We start from the raw sequence: 15,561 nt of genomic DNA on the forward strand, positions 1-15,561 counted from the left end.
CTTAGTACACTGAGTCCTAGTCCTGACTTTGCTACAAGTTTGTAACTTTAGTAAGGGATAGCATCTCTAGACCTTCGTTTTTCCATTTGCAAAATAAGTGGTTGAATAAGATGATCTTTAAAGGTTTCTAGTTCTAGCATTCCATTATTTTCTTCCTTTTTTTTTTTTTTTCTCCAGAGGAACCATGGAATTGTAGAGGGAGACAGGTAGGATATTAGATACTTGCTTTTATATAATCTGTTTCAACTCCTTTGAGTCAAGGAAATTTTGAAAAGGATCTTTATATTCCTTTGTCATTTCAATAATGTATAGTAAAGATAAAGATAAAGAGTCAACCTGACTCATTGGATAGAGCCAAAACTTAAATTCAAACTGTCTGTGACATATACTAACTATGTGACCCTGATCAAGTTTTTTAACCTCTCAGTGCTGTAGGCAGAGAAGATGCTAACTTTCATTGGGACAAGAAATTTCCTAATCTGAATTTCCTGTATTTATGAAATCCCAGGTCCCTGTCTTTCTGTTGAAGTTTTAATTTTTTTTTCTCAGTCAATCAATCCACTACAAACTCATAATTAGTGTTTTAAGGTATACTTAAATGAAGCCTTAGTGACCTTAAAATTGTCCCTATAAAACCTGGCATTTTGTACTTTTCTTATTAGCTATTATTTTTGTTGCTTCTGCCAAAGCAAGTTTATTTTTTTCCTTACCTGAAACCCCTAAATGTGTTCCTCTTTGGTTTGAACTTAGCACCTTTAAGAAAAAACTGATTCCTGATTTCTGATTTTTTGAGATGACTGCTTTTAAGTTTATTGCACACAAATGAAATAATGTGATGTTGTCTATGTATTTGTGTGTGTGTGTGTGTGTGTGATATAACTAATGGCCGAAATGAATTTTTGGAGACTTATATTTATTTCTGTAAATTTTAACTTTATAACACAGTTCATAGACCAAATTTATAAATGCCTAATTAAATAAGATACTTGTCACATTGATAACATAAAATATTGTTCCTGAAGTTATTGTCTCACCATAATTGGGAGAAAAGCAGTGAACTGTGTTACCACAATATCCCTTACATGAAGTGTTTATGTAATATTTATGTTTAAAATATTCATGTTATATGTGACTATGTAATGTACATATTGTAATCTTTATGTTATAATATCAGTTATCCTTGAATGTTAAAATATAGATAAATTTTGTCCCAGAGATTCTTTGATGTGTTATGATAACCACCTAAACTGTTTATAATTATTTTCAGAGATTAATGAAAACTATTTTGTAGAGTAGCTGTTGTTACAGAGTTACCCACTTAAGTATGGAATGTAGCCTGCAATTGTTTACTTAGTAGGTATAGAGTTATGGAGAAAAGAACAGAACTTATTTCATTTTAAATTCTGAGAAAGCATTTGTATGTATGTATATAGAGATTTTGAGAAAAGAAGCCTTAGTTTAAATCCTGGCCTTTTCACTTTCCACTGTTACTGAGCTAGCTTGTTTCTTCTCTGAGCTTTAGTTTCTCTATTCATAAGATGGTGATGATAATATACTGTTTGCCTTGTAAGGTGGTTTCATAGAAACGACTTTATAAACTGTAAAGTATTATATACATGTGAGTTAAATATAACATGCACAGATCAAATAGTGATACTTAACGACCTGGTGATACATTTAAGATAGCTTACTTTTTTTTCCCTTGAAGATTCAATATGGTTTTTAGATTTCTGGAAAACTATCAGTGCACCCTTTAACAAGGAAAATTAGGATACAACCTGCTTTTCTTACCTTTTAGTCTATTTGTAAAATAACTGTCAGACTTTACTGTTGTTTCTTATACAGCTTTACTATGATAGTAGGTGATCTTGAAACATGTTTCTACTTTTGTAAAAAAAAAAAAAAAAATTCAAACTGAATTAACCTGCTTACAAAGTTCATACTTCAAGTGGTTAGTAGGTAGTAACTTACTTGTCAGTGACATATAGCTTAGCAAAGCTTTTTAACTAATAGTATAGATTTACATTACCATTATGGTGATATTTTATGAAGAGGGAACAGGAAATGAAAAATTCTTCACTGATCACAAGTATATGTTAATGAATTTCTGGAATACCTTGGGATAAATTAGGTAGCCAATTTAGATAGGATGAGAATTAGTATATTCTTGAAATTTATCATTCAAATAAGTAATGGAATGCATAGATGTTGTTTTTTTAATTAAATTCTTTAATTTGAGGTTTTTCTTCTCTATGTAGCCTCCCCAGGTATATGGGACAGGCCACCAAGGGTATTTCACATTGAATGAGGGAGACATAAATTACTGTGTAATGATAGCTAAGCAGTCAGAAATATTTTCATCCTCACATCCCTTACCCTTCTACCGGATTTGAGCTATCCCTTAGCTGCAGTCAGAATTCATTAGTCAGGGAAGTGATAATTTTGAAATTTTATATGTGAATGTCACCCTGGAAACCAGTTCCTGAATGTCACATACTGCTGCAGAGCTGTAATACCAGAGTATATATTTCAGTTTATATTATATCTTCTCATTTTTTCTCTCATGTGTGCTTAGTCTATCAATGATTTTCTTCCCTTTTGCCATCTTTGAGAAAAGGAATGAATGTTTTTTTTTTTTTACATCTAGAAATTTAATGTTATTATTTAAAGATGATGATAATACTAATGAAAGAACTGTCTTTACCATACTGTCTTTTTGCAAACTAGGATCACCATTGTATTCCAAATCTTACACTTTTTAAAGATTAAAAAATTTACCCTCTCGAACTATGGGTTTAGTTATTTAAAAGAAAAAGCCAAAACTCTGATATTTTTGAGTTATATGCTAGGATCTCAACTAATTGTCTAAACTTAAAAATGTGGTTTCTAACACAATATTTAGATCATATTATTAATATGAAGGCAAATCAACTTTTTTAGAAAATTTAGTTTAGTCAGTAACAATAACTGTGTTAATGTATACTTTGACCAACTATGCTGCAGCTAAGCTCAGTAGGATTTGTGTTGAGTCATTAGTTGAATTGGTGACCTAAATGTCAATATCTTATATTCAACCACACCTTAATCTGTTCTAAAACAGCTTAGTATGTAATAGAGATTACTCATTCTTACCTTCCATTTCTTAGATCTTGTTCAGACTCACCAGACCAGTATGAGGTTTGTATTTAGAAAATTATATTTCATAAGATAGGTTCTGAACTTGATAATCCACATATCCAATTATTTTTTAAAATATTATTTCTGGGAACAGCTATTTCATAGTTCAGAGAGGAAAAAAGTTTATTTCTGTCATAAAAATGTATATTTAAGTGGAAAATGACTCTTAACACTGTTTTACTTAAATGTTCTTCTCATCCTAAAGTCTTAAAGATCATTCTCTTCTCTTTTACTGGTTTTCATCTAAGGATAACAAAAGAAAAATGATACAAAACTGCCATCTCTAAGAAATCTCTTAAGAAATATCACAGTTTTAAAAAATGTTTTTGAGAGCTTATAGAATACTGTACCTTCACTGTATCTCACCTCTGTAGCTTTAAGACATAAAAGATAAGTACTCAGGAAGGCATGTCAGGTATTATGGATAAGGTTTATATAACTGAGCTATTTGGAAAATACAGTTGTTTAATAGAAGATTAAAAATTCTGATTATGATCATGTGGTAGTCTACTTATAGTCAGGTAAATAGCAGTCTCCATATCTTTTATTTTCCGATCTTTGAGAGGGTTTATCTGGTGAAGATATTGTCAATTAGGTAATTACTTGTAATGCATTGAACAAACTATTTAACTTAATATTATTACCTACCCCATATTTAAGCCTAATTAATTAATATTAGTAATTATCCTGAGTATAAAAATAGCAACTTTACCATTTCAAGTTTTAAAGTGTTTTTGTTTAGCTTTAAAATTGAGAAGCATACTAATTTTTGCTTCACTTTTAATTCAATGTCATTTTCGTAGCTTTTTTATTATTGATTCATGTATATATTTTCATATTACAAATAATATTTTTTATATGCCTTTCATTTTATATTTGTTGAAAAATTGTTCTTTCTGGAAGAGCTTTAATTCCTGAACATGTTTCAACATACTTAGTATCAATTGATAAGACTTTAGTAAGTGCCTACTCAATGCCCCAGGCATTATGCTAGATTTTGGAAAAGCAAAAAAAAAAAGCCAAACAGTCCTTGCCCTCAAGAAGCTTACATTCTAATAGGGAAGACTACATTTGTTAAGTACCTGCATTGTGTTTACAAAAATGAAACCAATTATACCTATGCTTAGTGGAATTCTTCTAAATAAATCTAGATTACAATTCCTAACCTTCCTCCGGAAGCATAGTATTCTTTTTTTTTTTTTTTTTAAATAATCACCTTTTATTTTAAAAGTATATGCAAAGATAATTTTTAGCATTCACCCTTGCAAAACTTTGTATAGCAAATTTTTTCTCCTTTCCTTCTCTCACCCCTTCCCTGCATAGCAAGTAATTCAATATATGTTAAACATGTGCAATTCTTCTATATTTATTTCCACAATTATCAGCATAAATTTTCTTGATAAAAGTCACATATGCTTTAGGAGTCTGACAGATTATAAACTTGATAGTACAGCCAAGTGGATAAGCAGTACCAATCAGAAGTCTATAGGACTACATTTTAGAATTAATTGGTTTATGGAAGGAAAAACTTTTAAAAGAAAAATTAAGGATTATGTCCCTAATTTAATGATATCGCAAACTATTATGGGTAACTAGATGGTACAATGGGTAGAGCTTCTGGCCTGGAGCAAGGAAGATTGTAAATTCAAATGTGGTTTCAGACACTTAGCAGCTATGTGACTCTGAGTAAGTCACTGAACTCTTTGCTTCAGTTTCCTCATCTGTAAAATGAGCTGGAGAAGGAAGCAGCAGACCACTCCAGCATCTTTTCCAAGAAAACCTCAAATGGAGTCATGAAGAATTGAATGTGACTGAAACTATTCAATGATAACAGTGAGCTATTATGTCCCCTGAGATATATGAGTGCTATTTTAATGGGTTTTATAGCTAGGTTTTTATTTACACTGCAATTTGGTGCTTTTATGAAGAAATAAGAGTTTAGTTTTAGTTCCAGCTTTAAAGTAAGAAAAGAGATTGTATATTTATTTCAGAAATATAATTAAATGACCTTTGATTATTCATGGCAAGTTTTTTCAGCCTTGGCTATTTTTGGTTATTCTTAGTTAAAATGCAAATGAAAGGATTTGCCAAGAAATCCTTTATTTTTTAGAATGTTGATTCTTATAAAAGTTTTCATTTTGTTTTATGTCCTTGATCCAGTCTAGTGAATGGATTTATCTTTACCTTCATTGACTCTACTTTTGCTTATATAAAATTTGAACCATTATGTATTGAATGGATACAAGTAGATATACTGTTATGTAATATTCTTGAAAGTTATCACTGTAGGTCAATGAACATTATTGTGTAAAGATGAGTCAATGCATTCCATCTTATATATTTTATCATGTGTCACAATACAGTGCTAAAATAGACAAGTTAGGTGAAATCGTGAACTACTATGTGACCTAAGCAAAAATGCTATTGCACATGAAGATTATTATACATACAAGACATGTGCTTATCAAAATGGAACAGTCATGCTGTCACTCTCATTTCAAACTAAATGTTGGATGGATTACAAAAGTTTTGTCTTATTTCTAATGAAATAGAGAATTGAGACCCTGTATAATTGAGACAAATAACTATTTCTAAACTCCATTGTATATGATTTGTCTAGAATTATGCATAGCTGGAAATTAATGTAGGAACAAATTGTATTGTATTTTAATTATTTTAAAATTATTGTGAAAGGTCAGAAGAAAACATTTTTCTGTGAGAATAAGGGAATGACAGAACTTTGGAGAGAATCTAATCATATGTGGCTAAAGAGGAAGGACAGGGCATTATTGTTGTGTGTATCTATCTATCTATCTATCTATATGTATATGGTAGATGGGGTTATGATATTGCTTAGGGAAGAGAATTAGAAGAAAGAATTTGTGTATGAATAGAAATCTTGACTCTAAAATTTGCTATGTGATGATCTTTGAGCACATAACATAAATCCTCCATTCAGGCTTTGTTTACAAAAAACTGATAATTGCTGAATGTGCCAGAACTGAGACTAGTAGTATTAAATATTCTTTTTCCTCTCTGCATTATGATTGAGTGGTTAAGAAGTATAGTTGTCTTTTTTAATGAATATTTTAACTTAATGATATAATTATTTTATTTATGACATCTTTGACCCAAAGGATGTCTCTTTCCCATCCGTTTATTTCTGGCAGGAAAAAAAAAAGCAGAAAACATTGATTTTTAAAAAATATTTATATTTGGTGATTTTAAAACCATTTATTTCATTTCATCTAATGATATCTATGTTTTGAAAACTACAGATTTTCTTTCTACTGATCTAAAATAGATATTTAATATAAATTACAAAATGATATAAAATGGGGTATTTAATAATATAAATAGGATATTTAATATAAATTGTAAAACTGCTTGACTGACTGCTCTTTATGTTTATTTGCAGAGAAAAGCTGGACTTTTAAAATTATACTGGATCCTCTTGTCACATTTAGCTGATTTTATCTTCCTTGGCTTAGGAAACTGTTCCTAGGTTATACTAATTATCAACATAGTATCATACATCAAAGACAGACAAAGTAGCCTATTGATAGAAGTCTGGCCTTAGGGTCAATAAGACTTTGTTTCAATTCTGCTTCTGGCACATGTTGGTGATGTGACCATGAGTAAATTATTTAATGTCTTTGTCCCAGATAATCTCTGGGACAACCAAGTTGCTGAACTGCATTGGTAGAAAGAGTTTCCATACTGAGAGTCTTACACTAATGAAATCCCTCTCCTCTCAGATTTTCTATTATGCAGCAGTTTTCCTAATCTCACAGTCTGTTGTCTTCTGCCATCATCCTTCAATCTATACTCTCATTCACCTTACATATCAAAACTGTTGTTAGATCTTGCCTTTTTTAACCTTTACAACAAGTCTCATGTACATCCTCTTCCTTCCACTCATTAGCCATCACATGTACAAACTCTCATCACCTGAACTATTACAGTAGCCTTCTAATTGCTCTTCCTACCCCATCTTCCTCCCCATTCCAATCCATCCTCCACTTGGTTACCAAAGTGATCTTCCCAAAGTACAAGGCTATGTCATTCTTCTACTTAATAAGCTATAACCTCTTATCTCAGGGATCCAGTATGAAATCCTTGGAATTTAAAGCCCCTTATAGCCTTGTCTTTTTCTACCTTTAGCTTCTTACTCTTTAATCCTCTCAATGTACTTTACAACCCAGGTACATTGACTATTTGTTGTTCTTCACACATGTTATACTATCTTCTGACTCTGCGGTTGGGCTGGCTGTAAGTTTCTTTGATAAGTATCATTTTAAGATATATAGAGAATTGAGTCAAATCTACAAAAATAAGAGCCATTCCCCATTTGATAAATGATCCAAGGATGGAAACAGGCAGTTTTCAGAGGAATCCAGTAACCATCTCACACTTATCACATTGGCTAACATGACAGAAAGAAAAATGACAAATGCTGGAGGCGATTGTGAGAAAATAAGTACACATTTGCACTAGCTGTTATTCATGCCTGGAATATTCTTCTTCATCTTTGACTTCTAGCTTTCTATGGTTCCTTCAAAACTCAGCTTAACATCTTCCACAGAATGCCTTTTCTGGATCCTTTGCTACTAGTACCTTCCCTCTAAGATCACGAGGGAAAAACAATTTCATTTATATTGTATATGTTATTATTTGCTTTCTGTCTCTATCAGAATATGAGCTTCTTAAGAGCAGGCATTAGATTTTTGCTCTTATTTTTCTGTCCAATGTTTAACATTGCCTGGCACATGGTAAATGTTTAATAAGTGTTTGTTGATTGAGTGGATGATTGAATGAATGAAATCACAAATTTATAGTATCTTCCCCACTCCTTATCCCCAACCCCTGAAAAAAAAATCATATGTAAAAATTTATATGTATTTCAGTATTTGAGTGAGTCAGTAGACATTGCTGAAAACTATTAAGTTGAAAGCTGATGAGAATCATGGGATTTTTAGGACATAGAGATGGAAGGGGACTTTAAAGATAATTTAGTCCACTCTCCTATTTTTTACAAAAGAGGAAACTGGCCTTAGAAAGATGTTATTACTTCCTCCCTTGTACGTGGATAGTAAGTAACAAGAGTAAAAATGTGAACCCAATTCTTCTGATTCCAAATCTAGTGATCTTTCTAGTATACCACACCACTTCTCATGGCTATCATTATCCCCTTAGATCTTCTTTTCTTTAAGCTAATCATTCCTAATTTCTTCAATTGATTCATATTTGGTATGTTTTTGAGTACCTTACATTATTATTACAATATTATATTATTACATATTATTTTATTACAATCAAGAAGACATTATAGTTGAGTGAATGAGCTAGGAAGCAGTAGCTGCTGCCACAAGCTCTTTCAGTCATGTCAGCCTCTTTCTCCATCTGTAAGCACCTTATAAAAGTAAACATTGTCCTAGATTGCTAAAATGGTCCTTATCATATTGAGCTGAATATGTTGATAGGAGGGGCAACAAAAAAGCTAGGTGAGACCTCATAGCAGAGCATCTACTGGAAGTCATTACCTAGGTAGTTTTGCCTTGTCAGCACTGGAACCAAGCCTAAATGCTTTTTCTTAGTCAATACTTATTAAGCCTAAACTATCATCAGTAAGCTAGAAAGGACAACTGATAAATGCTAGCATAGTTAGAGCATGTCTAGGATTATATTTTATTACTACAATAATTAGTATAGTAATTTGGTTATTTCTGATTCTCTTGGTATATGTTTTATTATTTTTTCTAGTGTGTACCTGGGAACTTAGAAGACCCCAAAAATGTAACACATCATAAATTAATACATGCTGCTTCAGAGAGGGTCCTGACAGATACCAAAACTATCTTAGAAGAAAATATTCAAGATAAAGGTAAGATAGATTCATGATTAAGCTGCATTATAGCAGTACTATTATGAAAACAGAAATTTGATTTTTTTTTATTAATTTGTGTGTTAATTTTCTGTACTGAGAATTACTATGAAAAAAGAAGCAAAAAATACTGTTGATTTTATTTTAAAAGTATTTTTTATTTGCTTTCTGAAGTATTTTTGCAAAATGATAGAACTGCAAATAGACATTTAACACTTAAGTTTTAGGAGAAATTTAATTATTTTTCAAAACAAAATATAAGCCACAGAAAGAGCTTGTGCAAGTTTGGTCAACTTGACAATTTTAACTGGAAGAGGAGTCATTTTTATAATATAAACTATCTTTTAATTTATAAATGGCAGTAATTTTGTCATAAATTATATGAGACTGGAATTCTAAAGTTCCTTATAGCCCTAACATTTATATGGCTCGTATGTTAAAATTAAATGTCTATAAAAGTACATATACTTTATTATGCTGTGTGTGTGAATGAGAGAGAAGATGTGAGTGTGTGTGTGTCTTATAGTACTAATATTACATGTCTTGCATGTTAAAATTAAATGTCTATAAAATTATATATACTTTATTATACTGTGTGTGAGTGAGAAAGAGTAAGTCTGTGTGTGTGTGTGAGTGTGAGTGTGTATGTGTGTGTGAGAGAGAGAAAGAGAGAGATCTTTTCAAAATTCAAGATAATCTGTGCTTTCACTGTGTGTACTTCCTCCGGAGAGAGAGAGAGAAATCTTTTCCTAATTCAAGATAATCTGTGCTTTCTCTGTGTGTACTTCCTCCATCGAAACAGATTATTAACTTGGTATATGGTTTTCTTGAATTGCTGGGCCTGAAAAATTCTGTTACCTAGTAACTTAGTCACTCTAAACAAGTTGGTACTTGAATATTGCTGGGTTCATACCAAAAGCCTTTTCAGTTTACTAAAGCCTGATAGGGCTTACACTCTGTAGTCTTTTAGAACTCATCATCATTTCCATGTCCTTCACTACATATAGCTATAATTATATGTCTGTGTTTGACAGATTATTCTAATAAACTCTTAATAAGCAACTGTTATATGTAAGTTCTCTTTGAAATTTAGATGATATATACCACACATACCTGTATACATGCATCCATCCATCCATACATACGTATATACGCTAATCTTAGGGAGGTAGCATGATAGAGCCAGAATATCACACATTTGCTCTACTACTCATTATATATAAAATTCTGAACAAGTTACTTAAACTCTCTGGACTTCAGTTTCCTAATCTGGAAAATGAAATAATTGTACTAAATTATTTTTAAGGCCTTTCACACATAAAAATGGTGATGGTCAACCTATGGAACACTGGTCCTGGAATCAAGAAGACCTGGCTTTGTTTACTGGCAGTGTGACTTTGGGCAAGTCATTTAACCTCTGTGCCTCAGTTTCCTCATCTGTTAAACCCCACCTCTTGGGTTGTTGTGCAGATGAAATATTTGTAAAGCAATTTTCACACCTTAATGTGCTTTTTATGTGCTAACTATGACAATGTGTTTTACTTCTTTAATCAAAATTCTAAAATATCTCTAACTCTGACCTATCATTACATTTCTCGCTATGTCTCCTCACTCTTCTTAATCCTTATCTTTGCCTTCATTGAAATCTTTTATCCTTCATCCTTCAATAATTTTTCAAGCTATTACCCCTACTAACTTTACTTTCCTCTCTTTTTAAATTTTATAGTTGACCAATTCATTTCTATACTTTACTCTCAAATCCCTTACTTCTTGTCCTATAGCTGCTCAAATCTTGCCAATTTCAGTTCTTGCATCACTCTCACCATCCACCCCCCCAAACAGAGCTGGAGGAATTCACACAACTATATTCACAGGATAGATTATAAATTCATGACCGGCTTCAACTGGCCCTCACTATATCACAATAATTCTTTTATTTCTTTCTAATTGGTTCCCTATCTTACTATCTTCAGGAGCAATTCCAAACCCCTCCTTTTGTCTCCCTCAGCTCTCTCTTTCCTGTTTTTTTTCTTTCTTTCAACTAAAGACCTTACTTCTTAAATTTGATGAGAAAATTGAGGCCATTTTATTTGAGCTCCATCTTTGCCCATTCTCCTCATTTCAAAACTTCATTGCCCATCTCTGACAATGAAGTAGCCCTTTTCTTTGTCAAGGCCAGCTCCTGTACCATCCAGTTTTCTCTTAACAGAGTGCAAATTCAATCATCCCCTCTATCACACAAATCTTCAATCTCTCCTTAACTATTGGTTTCTTAACTATCTTCAAACATGATCTGTAAAAACCCTTCATTTGAGCTTAACATTTCCTCAAACCATCACTCTACATCTCTTCTCTATTTCTTAGCCAAATTTCTAGAAAAAGATTTCTGTATTTACTGCCTCAACGTCCTGTCCTTTCCTCAATCTTCTACAATTTGACTTCCAACTTCATCATTCAACGAAAACTGCTCTCTCCAAAAATACTAATGATCTCCTAATTGCCAGATCTGATAGTCTTTTCTCACTTTGCATCCTCCTTAATCTCTCTGTTGTATTTGAAACAGTTGACCATCAGAGAAGAGTCTCCTGTATTCTCTCTTCTCTGGATTTTTGTGATACTACCTTGTTCTGGCTTTCCTCCTACCTGTCTTCCTAAGTAAGTGTTTCCAGAACTCTGTCCTAGATCCTCTTCTCTTTCTCTTTTAATGGCCTCCAAACCTGGAGATTAAACTATAATCTTTTCACAGATTTTTAAAAGATCTATACATTTAGCACAATCTCTTAACTTTCAACTCCATATCACAAATTACCAATTGGACATTTCAAACTGAATATTCCAGAGATCTCCCAAAGCCAACATGTCTTAGCAGAATTTATTAAAATGCACCCCTCTTGTAAATTTTCCAGTTTCTACTGAAATTCTTCCACTTTCCTGGGTTCTCAACAGCAGCAGTGTCTCCTTGATTCCTCACTCTCCTTCATTCCACACATCCAGTCAGTTGCTAGGTTTTGCCTTTTCTACCTTCATAGCTCATATTCTTCTCTCTTTTCACACAGGTGTCACTTTTAAGTTCAGACTGTCCTCATCTCACTCCTTGATTATTACAATGGCCTCCTAATTGGCTTCTCTGCTTCCAATCTCTCCCTATTCCAATCCATCCTATACATTGTTGCTAAAGTGATTTTCCCTAATTGTAAATTTGTCATTCCCTTATTCAGTAAATTTCAGTTGTTTCCTTTTGCTTCTAGCAAAAAAAGATAAACTCTTCTGTAAAAAGTTTTAAAACCTTTCACAACCTGTCCCCATCCTATCTTTCCAGTCTCATGTACATTACTGCCCCTTCTGAATTCTGTGATTCAGGCAAATTAGCTGTCACTCTATTCCTCATATATGACACTATTTCTCATGTCTTCCCTTATTTTACCTCCTGCCTGAAATGACTTTTCTCTCACTTTCATTTCACAAGAAAAATCACTTTCTTCTCTGAAGAGAACTCAAACATCACATGAAGCTTTTTCTTATTCCCCTTAACACTCCCAAATTACCATGTGTTTGACTTTTTTTATTTATTTAGTACATACTTATATTTGTTTCTGTGGAAAGGTAGGTGACACAGTGGGTAGGGTGCTGGGCTGAGATTCAGGAAGACCCTTCTTGAGTTGAAATGTGATGATCTCAGACATGTACTAGCTGTGTGATCTTGGGCAAGTCTCTTAACCCTGTTGGCTTCAGTTCCTTCATTTGTAAAACAAATTGCAATAGGAAATGGCAAACCACTCTTGAATCTTTGCCAAGAAAACTCTAAAATGGGGTCATAAAGAATTGTACATGACTGAAATGAATGAACAGCAAAATATTTATATCTGTTTCCCCTATTAAAATTTAAGCTCCTTATAAGTATATATTATTTCATTCTTTGTGTTTCTATACCAGGTACACAGCACAATGTTTGGCACAAAATAGGCCTTAATAAAATATACTCGTTGGTTAGTTCTAACAACCTTAGAGATTGTTTTCAGAATCAGTAGGCTTCCCCCCCCCCCAAAATTTTTTTGCCACTTTGTAAATCCTTACTAGTCTTTCTCAACTTTCATCAGTATCATGGAGATAATATATCTAATAGCTTGCAGTGAAACATTGCCTGAATCCTGTGTCATAATTTTTATTAAAACTTTTTTTTAACTACTGCCTTTACAACTTTTCACAATTTTTATGCAGTTGTATGTATGAACATAGTGCAATTGCTATTATGTAAATCAGGTATGTTTTCATAAGATTTCTTGGTTTAGAAGAGACCTAGAGATAACACCCAGGCCCTTTCACCCAGGCAATGCAGCATTTTAATAATCCCAAGTACATTATATATATACAATTTTTTCTAATTTTGTTGACAAATATAATTTTTTCCTAGATGTCTTACTATTGGTAAAAAAACGAGCTCCTCCTCCTCCTCCTAAGATGAGTGATGTCTCAGCTGAGGAAAAGGTTAGTTTCAGATAATAAATTCTTGCTGATTAGTTTGAAATCTTAGAATCTGGGGTTTGCAGGTTAAGATAAATTCTGTTGTTGTTGATACCAGTACAGATCAGTAATCTGATTGTTAAAACTATTTTCAGATCTCAGTAGGTTATCAATAAAGTGTTGTTGTATTGTTATGGCTGTATAACTCTTTTTGTATTTGATCTGGTCAACAAATTAATTTTTTCATCTTTGGACCCATAATGGCCATGCTCTGTGACCTAATTGTGCCTTGTGGATAAGGAGAGGTGATCTCTGCCATCACTGAGTTCTTCTCAATTGCTTTATGCTACTAGTAAGCTAAAATTATCCATTACTCCTCTCACTCTTTCATATCTCAGACCATCTGTATTAGCCCTGAAGGAAAAGCACAGATCATCTGCAAGAATTTACCTAGTGCTACCTGAATACTTCCTATATGTAGATTTTTAAAAAAACTAGCACAAAAAAGATCCTGAGTAAGAAAAGTGATGTTTCATGATATTGTCTCTTGTCTTCCTCTTTGTTAAGAATTCATCTTTTCACTAATTGATTATAAAGTTATCAGGTATTAGTCTTCTTTCATCTTAAGTTGCAGATACAGTTGGGGATTTTTTTTTTTTTTTACAGCTAAATTATTCTGTGACCAAAACTATGGAACTTAGTATAATAGATTTAGAGCTAGAAGGGAGCTTAAAGGTCATCTAATACTACCCCTTCATTTTACAAATGAGACCCAATAAGTGAAGTGATTTGATTCAGACAGAAGAAACAGGATTCAAATCCAGGTTCTCTGTCATAAAATTTAGTGTTCTTTTCACTGATACCTGTTATAAGACTAGAACCCCAATTTATTATTTCTGCAAATCCAGAGATTTTACGAACCTCCTCCTTTCCTTTCTGAAGCACCATAAAACAGCAAAGTAAACTACTTTGGATTTACTTTCTTTCTCTTTTTTTTCTATTCATCAAGCATGCTAGTAAGTGATGGAATGACTAAAAAGAAGGATCTGTGACTTCCCTAAAGCCATCCTGAGTGGCAGAGATGGTATTTGAATCTAAATCCTCTGAAAACACTCGTCTCTTTCTATTTTACCAGTGAGATTTGATCTGTAGTTCATATAATCCCTTATCTTGGTATCTAATGATAGACTTTTAGTGGGGAAAATAAAACAACAAAACTAAAGTAAATGCAAAAGAAAACATCCCCTCTCCAAACAAAGAAACTGCTAGCTTTCTAGCATTTTTTAGCAATAAAGCCTAAATTGCAAAATTTCAAAATATAATTTCATATTGCTCTTACACCAGAATCCAAGCATGTGAGCATTTAGGAAGAGCTGTTTTAGAAGGTAAAAATCTGGGTTCTTTATAGTATGTTTATGTATATTTATTTAACTCAGGTCTCTAAAAATTAAAAAAATAATAATAACTTATCTTTTGTGGCTTAAGGTTTGTAGAGAAAGCTTTGTGATGGATTAGAGAAAGTGATCATTCCCTAGAGAAGTGGAAAGCCAAACTATTTTAAGACAGAATTGAGAGGGCTATGCTCATGTACTCACTATTCTAAAAGAGTTATTTTAAGATATCAAGCTGCCCTACCATCTCCAGTTGGGCCAAATTGTAAGGGAGTGGCTTTGGGCCACTATGTGACCTCTTATCTTTAATTACACCTGGCCTCCAGCACACACATTGAATCAGCTAAACATCTCTACAACATATATAGACCTTTCTGCTCTCAATTGATGAGAATTGCTGAGGGGAAAAGTCAGTTTTCAGGTTACATTTTTGAACATTGGTCAAGCTATCATTCTTGTTACTATATCGACTTAAAAGCCCTGTATGTAATGCATACTAGGCAGATTTTTTTATCCTGTTAGTTTATTTTTCTGACTTCTGTTTTAGCTCTATACTGTTCAAGTTCCATTTGTTTTTAGTCTTCACCTTTAGGATATAGGCTTTAAGAAATCTTATTGAACTAGAATAAGAAGGAAAGTAGAATTAAA

The 15,561-nt window shown here is 32.6% G+C and overlaps 1 protein-coding gene across 1 annotated transcript in view; it reads left to right on the forward strand.

The window, feature by feature from the left end:
• The window catches only part of UBAC1 (UBA domain containing 1), a 70,578-nt gene that overhangs the window by 35,411 nt on the left and 19,606 nt on the right, over positions 1-15,561 (forward strand). Inside the window, exons 4-5 of the mRNA XM_031954959.1 lie at positions 8,941-9,061; positions 13,473-13,546. Of these exons, the coding sequence (XP_031810819.1) occupies positions 8,941-9,061; positions 13,473-13,546 (195 nt within the window). The remainder of the gene's footprint in view (positions 1-8,940; positions 9,062-13,472; positions 13,547-15,561) is intronic.

Source organism: Sarcophilus harrisii, chromosome 2 (assembly GCF_902635505.1).
Source record: "Sarcophilus harrisii chromosome 2, mSarHar1.11, whole genome shotgun sequence".
Classification (NCBI taxonomy): Eukaryota; Metazoa; Chordata; class Mammalia; order Dasyuromorphia; family Dasyuridae; genus Sarcophilus; species Sarcophilus harrisii.